This window comes from Corvus moneduloides, chromosome 2, assembly GCF_009650955.1.
Source record: "Corvus moneduloides isolate bCorMon1 chromosome 2, bCorMon1.pri, whole genome shotgun sequence".
Taxonomy (NCBI): domain Eukaryota; kingdom Metazoa; phylum Chordata; class Aves; order Passeriformes; family Corvidae; genus Corvus; species Corvus moneduloides.
The window spans coordinates 31,302,139-31,315,539 of record NC_045477.1 but is presented as its reverse complement, the minus strand read 5'-3'; the positions used below and the strand labels follow the sequence as shown (position 1 = coordinate 31,315,539).

At 36.8% G+C, this 13,401-nt stretch overlaps 1 protein-coding gene across 1 annotated transcript in view; it reads right to left on the bottom strand.

Moving 5' to 3' along the window:
- Nucleotides 1-13,401, bottom strand: part of ACER3 (alkaline ceramidase 3) — a 56,916-nt gene that overhangs the window by 31,221 nt on the left and 12,294 nt on the right. The window contains exon 2 of the mRNA XM_032098963.1: nt 5,823-5,933. Coding sequence (XP_031954854.1) covers nt 5,823-5,933 — 111 coding nt within the window. The remainder of the gene's footprint in view (nt 1-5,822; nt 5,934-13,401) is intronic.

The window sequence follows — 13,401 nt, the reverse complement described above, 5'->3', positions numbered from 1 at the left end:
CTAAGCATGTAACTTTACTGAAACGCAAAACTGTAATACAGCGACATTTCAAAATGTATTACCAAACACTTCACTGTCGTTAATTCTCTGGGACAATTAAGCACAGCTCCCTACCAGAAAATAAACAACCACATGCACTTCTGTAAACTCTAATTACATTGGTTTGCCTCTGAAAAATCAATCTTTCCAAACAATAAGCAACAACTGCTTTTGCCTTCATTGAGATTCTAATGGGAAATTCTCATAGCCATTTTTCTATGTATACAGAATATATGACAACAACTGTTCATTCTGGAGAAAAAAAACTCATTAAGATCATCATTAAAACAGCGTCATTCATTATCCTGGCTGTCACAGAATACAAACTCTTACAATTTGTAACAAATATAATTTTCAAGTATGGGCAAAATCATTGCATAAGAAATTTAAACAGATTTTAAATTAACAAAATATGGTTTTGGGGTTTTCTTCTTTGTTTGTCTTTGTTAATGTTATTTGGGTTAATAAATCTCAACAATCAGCAACTGAACTCCTTCCCTTCCTCCTATATGATGAGAAGCAATTATTTCTAGATTAGTTTTTCCTCTCCAGGCTTTGAAAAAAATCAAGAATGCTGCAGATATTAGGGTTTCAAGTCATTAATCCTATGACTACAGTTAATTTCTATGGTTAAAATGAATAAACCCCCTCTTTTCTTCTGTGTAATAATCACATTGGAGTTTCTCTGATTATGAAATTTCGCTATGCATTGCAGAACAATGTTTTATCTATAGTATCTATCTATCTAAAATAGATACCTGGAAGAAGAAAAGCTTACAGGACAGATCATATGGTTCAGGTTCCAGACATTTCTAAAAAATATTTACTTCACAAAAACCATCTGCAATGATACATTCTGCCAGCTTTGTACTTTTCAAAATAAGAGTGATCATGATCACTGCAATGACACAAGTTTTAAAGAGAAGCAACTTTCCCGTACAGCCACTGACACACTGAACAATAAATTTGCTCCTTATCTTCTAAGCAGGGGTTACAGTTCATATTTTAGGTGTTTCCTTTTGCAAAGAAGATGAACTCACTAAAAGCTGCATATTGATTGGGAAGTTTTAACACCATCTGAAGCAGTAAGTACCATTTCCTCTCTAACTACTGTAACTCACTTTTCAGAAATACCACAAGTCATTTGACATTTTTACATCAATGAACCTCCCAAGTTACAGGGGATATATATAAATTATGTACTAAGCACGGAACACACATTAAATCACAATATTATGAGATCAGACTGGCACTTCACAAGACCAGAATTGCAAAGTCAGGGTTGCTGCTACACGTAGACCAACAGGGTCTTTTTCTGTCCTGCAGCAAACACCCTGTGTGGTTACTGCCAGTGGATAAAACAGTGGTGTTAAGATGATGTAAAACCAATACATCTACAAACTTTATTTCATACATGTACTGTCAAAAAACTTAAGGGCAATACCTATGGCTAGAAATAATGAGACATTTCTACCTATGGCTAGAAATAATCTAATATTATACAAAAGATCCAGTTCTATAGATGAACTCTATAAACCTTCAGGATGTGAATCCTAGAGGGATTTTTTTCAATAGTTTAGGAAGCATCAGAAGCATCACAATCAGTGATAACTCAGTTTGATGTAACTATCCATCAGCAATGAAAAGTATCATTATGAGCCTAAATCCTTCACAGAAAAAGCAGTTTATTAGGATTCTGCAGAAATAGTAACTGTACAGGCACTGTTTGAAAATATCCTGAAGGAAGGATGCTCCAGATGCAAACACCTTTATTTAAGTATCTACACATGAAATAGGCGTCAAAGCTTCCACTAAGAGAATGTCATTATTAAGAGTAATTCAGCTGGCCAAACAGGTATTTTAGAAAAAGTCAAATGATTCTCCTGGCTTTACTGACGGCACTGGCAGACAGAACCCTCTGCACAGCTAGACACATATGTTTAAGTGTTCAAATTTGGAGCTGAGTTCCATTTTTTTTTTTTACAGTGATAGAACTAAATTAAACAACAACATATTGCATCATTAAAAGTTAAAGAAAGAAACAAGATGAAAAAGTAGAATTAAATTAACTATTTTTAATGGCTTGTGTTGTAATGGTTTCCCTCCACAGCATAAGAGACAGGAGACACCCTGGTTACACCAGAGCTACAGCTCTACAGTTAAACTCCAGCTTGGCTGGTACTATTCCCAGACACTGCAATACAAGTGTCTGCACTAGTGAGTTGTTGGAACAGTCTGTGGTATGAATCTGGCCTGTTCCAATGAGCACTTTCCCCAAGCAGCTTCCAGGCACAGCCTAGCAGCCGGAAGAGCCTGGGGCCTGCGCTCAGCAGGGAATTTGTATGCGGTCACCTTGTTTTGGAGGCTAAGATGAACAGACATGAGCTGTTCCATGCTGCTTGGCTTCAGCACTCAGGAATGTTCCCAACCACAGCTGATTTACCAACATTGACACAGCCCTGGGAGCTCCTCTACAGGTGTTAGGTAAGAGTAAGGGAATTAACTTTGACTGAACTGTTTTCACTGACACATGGTTTCACTGAAATTAAGTTTAGTAAGTTGCTTAAGAGTTCCTATGGCTATGCCTAATTTAGAAAAAATTTTGTACTTTTTTTTCCCTCCACTTTGGCACTGCTTGAATGACTCAGCCCTATTAAACAGGCCAAAGAAATACAAATCGGAACAATCCTTCCAAATATCAAGTGAAGTATCTACCAAACATTACTCCATTGAGTGCTTTCTTATTTCCTTAGGTTCAGAAGTTACACTTTATATATGTGTGTATATATATATATATACACACACACACACATTTTTTTAAAAATCAAGACCCTTCTAGAATATGAGCCCTTTCAGAATCACAGTTCCCCAGGATGCATGAGGAACTGGCATCTGGTAGAACCTGATACAATACCCCAGCATCATAAGGAACTACTCAAAACCAACTGCTTATTCCTTGAGGTACTAACAGTCTGATGTTCCACCTACTTCAGGTGATGCAACATACTGAAATAATGGCTTAAGATTATTCTTCATAATTTACACATTGATTAAATGGTTCTCTACAGCTTAAAAATAATATCCAATTCCCACTGAGTTAATTGAGAACATGCACTTTATGTTGAAAGGCAGCAGAAAAAAGGGCTGAGAACAGCGTGCTGTATCTCAAAGGCCTTGTTGAAAAGTGTAACTCATTCTTGGCATCAGTATGAGCAAGAAATTTATTTGAACAATTATTTAGAAATACCCCTTCTTGTCCTGCCAAGATCTTTGCATGTATGTGAAACAAACAGTGCTTCCATAATTCAAAATGCATTTGCTTCAAAAAGGAAGTAATTGTCAACCAAAGAAATTGTGGGTATAAAACTCAAGCACTGAACATGGCATGGTAGAACACAAAGGAACTGACAATCAGTTAAATGTCTGGAAGCATGCAAAAGAAACAGCTGACTTGGATCAAAATAATGTCTAGAAACAACACCTCTTATGTTCTCAAATGCTAACAGATTTAATTTTAACATTGGCTTTGACAGCTGTCTTTTAGTATCTTGTAAAATCTCAGTAACTATTCAAAATTGTTAAAACCTAACTAAAGTGCCCTCCCTTCCACCTCCATCTTCACAGCAGAATTGTTAATTTCTACTTTGACAAAACAACCCTCAGTTAGAGGCTCTGCTACGTGGTCTTTAATGAAGCATGCTGCCTCAAGAGAAATCACAACTTCGTGTTACACTCACTATCTTTTCACAGATGAAGTCTACACTTGTTTGTTACAAATTAAATAAATAGCGTGAAACCTATTACTAAATAAAATTCATGCAATGGAAAGAATTCTGTCTGGTACTTTCTTAAAAAAGAATTTTCTGTACACTTACTCTATCTCCACTTCAATATGCTTCTTGTTCAGTCACATGCACAGAAAGAATGCCAATGTTCCTGGCACATTTCAACCATATTTAAAATTCTTCTTATGTTCTCATTCACTGCTTTTATTCTGTAGTAGAGCAAATGTTAAGAGGTTTTTGATTCCAAATCATCCTGTTCCTGTTTTTCACTGAGAAGCTATAAAGTCTTCTACATTCCTTTACATCTTTCAGCTGCTGTAAAACAGGGTTATGAATACTGAAGCAGACACAAAGCAGAAGGGAAATGCTTTTGGAAGAAACCTTTAATGTTAGGTTCCAACATATGAGATAAAATTCAAGCCATGCAAGCATTTATCACTTCAGACAGGAATCAAAGCCAACTCAGTCACAGATGAGCAGGGCCTGGATGGAACTCAGGACTGCCTTCCAGCACTGCTGTTTAAATGCAGGCTGAACACCCCTTCAGCAACACCACAAAGAAGAAAAACTGAAGTCTAAGGTATTTACTGTGATCAAAGACAGATAACTTTTTAAAAAAAAAAATATTTCAAACATTAAATGGGACATGAGAAATGCCCATTGTGTGTGACAGCCTGATATTCTGGTCAGATAGTGGCACGCTTTGTCTATCATAATGTGTCACTGACAGAGGTAGCCATAAATCATGGTGAAAACAGTCTCAAACTGAGTTTTAATTTAAGGGGTTTCTTTTCATAGTTTAAAAAGAGTGGCAGTATAGGACACTTTGATTCAAGAACACCCAAAGTCAACTTCAGCAAACATTTACACACCATTTCCTACCACGTCTTTTTAAAAGTAAACCCTGACCTTTAAGAATTCTCTCTGTTTCATACTGAGACAAAAATTAGTAATTACTTGAAACCACAGAAAGCCTACAAGTGGCTAATTAGAAAGTGTTCAGACAACGTGCAAAGCAGTGCATTGCTGCTGCCTGTCTTTCACATAGATGAGCAAAGCTGATATAACTGAAAACTTGTGAAGTTGCACCTTGTATATGTTACAGTTTAACTGACATCAAGGATATATTTAGCATATGGATATGTGTTTTTCAACAATGTCTGCCTAAATACATAATATGCCAATCTTAAAAGTAACATTTACCAATCCCTTACCACTCCAAAGACTGGGAAAAATCTCCATAGGTAAGAGCTATAGCAAACACAGAAATCCCATGAAACACAGAAATTCAATGAAATCTAGTTTTGACACCCAACTGCCAAATCTAAACAATCTTCAAACATCTTTTCTCATAAGGAGCAAGACTTCTAGTCACACAAGACTTCTAGTCACACTAACATTTCAAAGGAAGTTGGTTCTTTTCCGAATTTTGTTATTTTAGAATGGACAGACTTCCATTGAGTTGATACAAACATGAATATCATGTTGCTCTTCCATTCTTGCAAAACTTCCCAGATATGATGGCAGTTAGGCTGTTGCATGATATATGCCAAAGAGGAACTGAAAACAAATTCAAAGCCATGAAAGAATGCCTTTCCAGTTCCCTCTACATCTTGGCCACTTCCTATATTACTCTTCCATGCAAATGCCACAAAAACATTAATGTAGTGTGAAACAGTTTATAAGTAGAACACACAAGACACCTTCTGTAAATCATTAGAAAAGTACAGAGCAAACTAAGATGCACTGAGCAGGACCCAAAGCCAGAAAAGGATCACTTTAAAATCTGATAGAGTTATTTAGTTGAATGCTAATTTCATGTCCCTGCAACAAATACAAATTTTCTGCAAACATTAAGAAGTATAGCAAACTGAGGTCTACTTTTCACACACACTGTACTCAGATTTAACGACTTGGTTTATTAATATCTAGATATAGTTTTCATTGCATATCTGAGCTCTCTTTATAATGAAAGAGCAAATTAAGTTTTACACATACCTGTAAGACACAAATAGGCAGCTAAATACCGTTTTTCAAGGCCATCTTTATAGGTCTGAATCGCACCATAGATTGGAGGTAGAATGAAAATCAGGTTACTCACTGTGTTCCCTGGAAGACAGAAACACAAAGGAGAGATTTAGAATTGGGTACTATGCGCTTTAACTAAATCCAACAAAATTACATTCACTCATTAGAGACAGGTCCAACAGTTTTCATCAGAAAGCTACTTGCCAGGACACCACTGCTCTCCATCCCTGGTCTAGTGGAAGGGGTCCCTGTCCATGGCAAGGGGCTTAGAACTAGATGGTCTTGAAGGTCCCTTCCAATCCAAACCTTTCCAGGACTCATCCTACATTCTACCCCATGCAAAGAAATTACACGTCTTGCAGACACGAGAGAAAGCACTAAAAGCCAATAGCCCAGCTCTTGTATACTGATTTAGATTTGGTTTTTCTTTTCCAAACTGTGCTGACCTAAGCAAAAGTGCAATGAAATCCTGCAAAGTTTAAATGAAACAAAAGGAAATGGTGCATCTCTCAAGAGAAGGGATGCAGATTCAGCTTTTTAGCTTAACCACAAATCATAATTTTGAGAATAGAGGTTATGTTATGGGAATTAAATGCCATACGATTTGGGAAAATTAACTAATCCGTTAAAAAAGGCTTATATAAGATAAACGACACATTTTCACATACCATCAGTTAAATATATATAAAACTGAAATCTAATTTGCAAATATCCCAATGAAATATACAATTTATGAGGCTATGAAGATACCAGAAAAACCCCTATTTCTGTATTTTTTATTCAGCAGAAAATCCCAGAAGCATTTCACATTGTAGAACAAAGAACAAGAGTGAGCAGGTCCTGTCTGAGTCACACCCCTAATTCAAGCAGCTATTTTTCAGGAGTCCTACTTGCGAAGATGCATCCTAAAGAAAAGCAAAACCTACCAAGCTATGTTCATATAACCCTAAGGTATTGCAGCACCTCTAAAAACAAAAATCCATACTTCACAGTTTTCAAGAAAATTCAGACGCAAATGGAAAAAAGGTTACTTCAGAACAAATGGAGCAGAAGGGTACCTCGTTACCTGGAACAAGGTAGCTCTTCTATATTCTCACAAAGTAGATACAAATCTCACCCTGAGACAGTCTTCTCAACCAGATAAAAATCGCATCTGATTTATACCAGAACTTCTTTAAATCACTTCCTTATTGATTTAACATCATATCCTGCCCAACCATGAATTTCACCAAGTTATAACAGTCAAATCGGATGTGTCAGAGATCTCGCTCTTCTAGTCAGCTCTGTAGTGAGTTCCTCCATGTAAAGGAAGCCCAGCTGAAATCAAAAAACCTTCTGCAAGGATATACAAGTTTATACCACTATAAAAGGCCTTTTTTATGTTTAAATTCTTTGTGGAATCATTACCCTTTTACCACATACTCACAGTGTTGCAATGGGTAGTGATTCACTTTTAGCAGAGACCAGGTTTGCAAGACATTCACTAAAATGCTGTTTTGTGACATACTGACCATTGCCATGTCTTCCTGTAAATCATGCAAACATGTCATTGAGCCTTGAAAAGTAGAATAAAGGTTACATAGTCTGGATAGCAAAACTTCTGCTTTCTAGAACAGTCCTCAATTATGCCCATTTTCAAGAGAAGTCAGTAGACATTATATAAATATCACTGTTCAAGGTCACTTAGTTATGAAACTGTCAAAAACCTGGCAAAAATTCAAATATGAAAATGCCAAACAAAAGAAATACCATGATGTTTATCCGCAATTGGGAAGGCACATGACTGTAGAAGAGAGTTGCAGTAGGATAACAAACTTCAGATGGGTGTAAGAATGCAGAAAACAGATTCTTCTGTAGGAAAGGGAAGGGAAGGTTTCAACACTTCCTGTAAAGCTATAATTACATTAAATTATTGAAAATTTACGAGCATTTAATCTGGGACCATCTTGCTGAGAGAGGAAATACCATAGACCTAATCTAGCTGTACATTCCTGCCACTCCTTCTCTGCACTTTTTGGCCCATATCACTCAGAACATTTGCAGCATGGATTAGGCAAGCCTATCTGCAAACAAACTTACTGAAAGTTGTGTATATTTTTTTAAAAGGGGAAATGGGGTCAGGGGAACAATAAAGCCCTCTGGCATGCTGCTAGCAAAATTACTTTTTTCAAGAATGAAAACTGCAAGGCCTCTTGCAAACCCAGGGTCCTCAGGAATGCATATTTCATAAAAGTCTAGCTAGTCTTTTCAGGATTATCCTCACAGAGAACAGCTTATAAATTCATTAAAAGGGATATTTACTAATTCCATCAAAAAATGGCAGTGGGATACGCACAGAGATTAGCAAAGGATACCAAGAAGGAAGAAAAACGTGACACAATGCAGACACATAACTCTAAAGTTAATTAACAAACAAGGAAGTGAAACAAGCTTTGAAGGAAATAGATATGGAAGTTGAAAAGGGTAAAACAGTTCAAACTGTCAAAAAAAAAAAAAATCTGATCTTTTTTCACTACATTTCCTTTTTTTAAAATGGGGGAAACATAGTGCAGCAGAACTCCATGGGAAAACCAGAGACTGGGGAAATTGCAACTAAGATATGAGGCAGAAGATATGCAAAATAATTAAAGAAGAAATTATTGGTTATGCCTACAAGAAATAGAGTACATCAGAAATTTGATGAATGCACATGGATGGACCTGGGCTTAACTCTGTACAGCATTCTTATATTTCAGTACTGGATTCCTTGAATACTGGTCCAGGGAGTGATCTCATTTGTTCTAATTTGATCCAAAGACTGCTTCTCAACATTTTGTCTTCAACATGTCTGTCAACAGAAGGGCAAACCACATTATCTGAGGGAGAAATGAATGAACTTACAGAGTGAAATTACAAGAACAGGATTAAATATGACGGCCAAGAATACACCTTTCAGTGTGAATACGAATCCTTATTCCATATGCAGAATGAATCTATTTGAAGAATAGAAAAAAATGCAGAAAAATGAATTTAAACTGCATGGTAACGGACCATAAACCATCACTGTATGCACTGTATGCACCCTAAATTTATTTCCAATAGAGTCAGGGAAAATAGTTATGTCTTCATGCAAGTCAACAGTAGAATACACTGTTCTCTAGTTACTGGTAAAAGAGAAAGCTTATCAGGTGCAGAGAAGCTCTACTCAGATGGGAGTGATGAATGGGAGCCTACAATTTCAGAAGGCTGAAGGGACAAAAATTGCTCAGCTCACTGAACAAAACAACGGCTGGATGGAATAAAACTGTGCTCTGTAAAGACATCATGGGTCAATGCCAAAGACAAAAGGGAGCTGTTTGAGCTGAAGGATAATACTGACAAAGACTGCATCGATATAAACTAACCCTAAATAAATGCAGGCTAGAATAAAGAGGAAAGCTTCCCATTAAAGAGGAAATATTTACAACTGCTTCCCAACAGAAATGAGCAGCACGATGAACCTGCTGTCAGGATGCAGCTCAGGAAGCTCCACAATGAGGTTACATGATGAAGTACCGTATCTGAGTACTAAACCAGACCACATCCACAAAGATCATACATGGTACTAGGTAGAGGGCTAAATTAATGTCTAATCATGAGAATGTGACTGACTGCACAAATTTTCATATAAGTCTTTCAAGACTGTTTTAATGCAAACCATTGTTTCAAAGTAATGTTTTATTCATTGAGAGAATGCCATAAGGTAGCGGAACAAAATCAAATTTATGCAAAACATCTCTTCAACAAGCTTCTGTCTGTAGGAAGAACAGTATGAGTGTTAAACCACATCTGCTTCCCGTTCTACAAATCCAGCAGCGAAACCTGACAAGTCTTTTTATAATGCATGTATATTCACAGTCACCTTCATGCCCTAAAATATATGTGTATTATCATTAACACACAAAGATCTGTACAAAGACTGACCACAAATACAAAGAAAAATAACTTAAAAGGAGAAATAGTTTCTACAGGCAAATGCAGGCACAATATACAGCTTACTGTTGTACAGACATTGTACACACAGTTGGGAAGGACACAAACTTGAAGTACCTTTCATAAAATTTCCATTTTTCCAAATATGTAGTTAATTCCACACTAGAAAGTAATTGCTATAATAAGTTTGGATGCAGAGTTAAAAGAGAAAAAAAAGCAAAGTTGGAAGTAAGTTGTAAAAGAACATGGTCATAAAGGGATAATGAACAGGATGCAAAAAGATAAGGGAAACACTGGGAGTTAGAACAAACATGCTGTTTTTGGTGAGGGAGGAAAAGTGCTATCATAAAAAAGAAGCAAAAATTATCATGTTCAACTTTTGACAAGGTGATCAGTGTAATTTACCCAGTGTTAAGAGATGCTTTCTCCTATGTTTGTACACAGAATGACTGCAAGATCTACCAACCACAAGGATCTTCTCAAATTTTAAAATGTTCTTGCTCTCTTCGTCAAACAAATGACTTTTCACTCTCTAATGGTTTCTACAAGACTCAAAACCAATAGAAATAGATGCTACCCTCAGAGAGGAAAGAAGAAAACACTTGCAGTTTAAAAAGTTGACTATACATAAAGAGCTCATTTAATATCAGGACACAACATTCATCACAGTAAGATTTTTCAGCAGTAAGATTTTTCATTACAATAAGATTTTTGCATCCCACTGTGAAACAGGAGAAAGGTTATTTTTTTTGGAAAATAGTGGCCACTTTCCTAAGTTGTAACAGAGTCAAAGTAGGCCTTTAAGTAAAACACAAGCAAACAAACAAGGTTTTGAGGCTGAAAACACCCATTTAATTGTCTAGATATCATGGTGCTCTTCACAGTCAATTCCTGGATCATGTAGCTTTATCTTTTTCCATCACTGCAGGAAGAAATTAAAAATAATTAAAAAAAACAAAGCCTGCCAGATGGCATCATGTAGAACTTGATTCATCCTTCTAGCTGCTTTCAGATGTAAGGTATTCTATTTCATGGTTTTTGTTTCTGGAATCATCTCACACACTTCTGGTGCAAACTACAGTTCATTATTAGAGAGTTTACTAAGTTTAAAGAAATTGCAAAGGAATGCAATTCAGGCACATTTGAGAGCATAGCCATCTACCATTAGGTAGGCTCTCTTTTAAAGAAAAAGAGTTTTCCTTTTTTTGAAAGGATCTCTGTGGATATGAGACCAAAGATGAACACACCGAGAGAATTAACATGAAAGCGAAAGGAAGGTGAGTCCTGGGGCCTAGCAGCAACAGATAAGGTGAAACAATGAAAGATAAAAAAGATATTTGGAAATTAGTTATTAACTGGAGGAGTAGGTAGTCTAACAGCTTAAAGACTGAGGAGGATCTAGAGTAATTCCTTATATGAACAAGAAACTCATTTAAATCTAATACGGGAGTTCTTGCTAAGATCCATGTATTTCATAGCTCACCTACCACAGCATTCAAAGTGTCAACAGGGGAATGAATTTGAATAAAACCCAACAAGTTTCCCTACAGCACATGCTACATATTATCAGTCAATAATAACCAAACCAGAGACAGAGGTTTGTATCACTGATGTTTGAAAATAAGAGCATTTCATGATTGTTCAGAAGAATCAACTACACAGAGGCACCTGGTTTGGCCACTAACTCCAATCTCGCGCTGTTTTCGCTTACGGCTTATCACCAGAAGAGCAGAGCAGCAGTTAGATTTTCACTTCCACCAGCCAGTTTTAATATCTTCCACCTCAAAGTCTACAATAACTGCACTTCGGAGTGTCAGGAAATGAAAGCTCCTGTTTCCATTTGATATTTCAGAAGGACCTCAAGGGGAGAAAACCAAGTCATCCCAACACGAATTTTGCCAATGTGTAATTACTGGACTCCCTACTTGCTAATGTGCATGAAGGATCAATATAAACTTCCCGTCACTCAGTGAAATACAACACACTGTTACTGCAGGCTGGAACACAGGATCAACACAGACTTTAAAAATAAATTATAAAAGAAAAATTAAAAAATGGGAGTGTGGGGTGTTTGTTTTTAAGCTACAAGATCCATTTCTTACCTTGTATTATTCTCCTTTCCAAATACTAAGCTAGTCTTGATTTTGTTTATTGGGACGTTAATTGAAGTTAAAACATCAGCAATTCAGCTGCAACTTGTACTGGCCACCACACTTGTAATAACAAAATGGGAAAAATACTGAAGGAAACAAATACTGAAGGAACTACTGAACTGTATAAACTGTGCATGAAAGCCTCCTGAAGAACTATAAAAATGAGTACACATAAATAACAACTCAAATCAATAGATCTTTACTGAGACTACTAGATCTTTCTAGGTATTTAAAATAATACCAGAAATCTATAGAGCAAGTTCACATAGATCATAGGAATCATAAAAGACAGATAAAACAGCACAGAAAAATGTAATGAAGTACATTACAAAGGAATGCTGCATTAATATAGTTCTGTACAGAAGTTGTCATACTATTATGAGAAAAACTGTAAGGCACAAATGAGAGGGAGGGAGTGGATACAACAACTAGGAGTACTACAAAGGAAAAGAAAGATCTCAAAAGGGTAAGAACAGCTACCTAGATCTCAGCCAGGCAGAAGCTACAAGAAAGCAATGTAGAATCCAAAGGATTTACATGGGGGAAGGATAGAAAAGAAATATTATTTGCATTACTAAAGAAGAGCATTCTGATGAGCAATAACAGGCTGAACCAAGGGAAAGGGACATTTCAGTAGGACATCTAGAAATCAAACATTGGCAGCAGCAACATCTCCCAAAAGAAACCATGAATCCTGGAAGAGTTTCAAACAGAATGGACAACACACTGTAAGATATGCAAAGAAAACAATCCACTGTGGGTGAAGAAAGGTGGCAAACGAGGCGGGAACACAGGCTCCTTCCCAAGGCCAGCACCAACTGGGATGCATACCACTGGTGTGAGCACACTGTGTTCCAGCTGCACGTGTCTCAGCCCCAGCAGCAGCAGAGCTGCTTCCAGTGCGTCCGAGTGCTGGGACAAGGCCAAAAAAACTGAAGCAACATTGCTGCTGCAGAGCTGGTGGCCAACTGGGAGGTATAAGTGTTTAAAGTCAGCATGTGGGGCAGTGCTTCTAGATCTTCTAGACTGCTTCTCCCTTGCTGGGCCTCCATTTCCAGGATATGTAAGTTGATATCCTTCTGAAGAGGTAAACCATTTCAGTGATATATTGGATTAGGGAGGGGTAACGAGGCAATTTCAGAAAAAAAAATGAATTATTAACAATACAATTCGATTTTTATTTCCAGTGCACATTTATAAGTGGGTCTCACACGCTGTATCAAGTGATATGTTCTGATTTATGGTTTTACACACTTCATATTCCAACCACAGAATTCTTTCCCTTGGCATTCATCACACTAGTCCAGCTAATATTTTTAGACGATTTTAGTCTGATTACACTACTTCATGTTACATTTGTGTTCTTCAAAACAATCAAAAGGTATTAGAAGAGAAAGCTCTTGACACTGCTGACTAACAAAACACACAGAAGTAAGCTCAGTTCA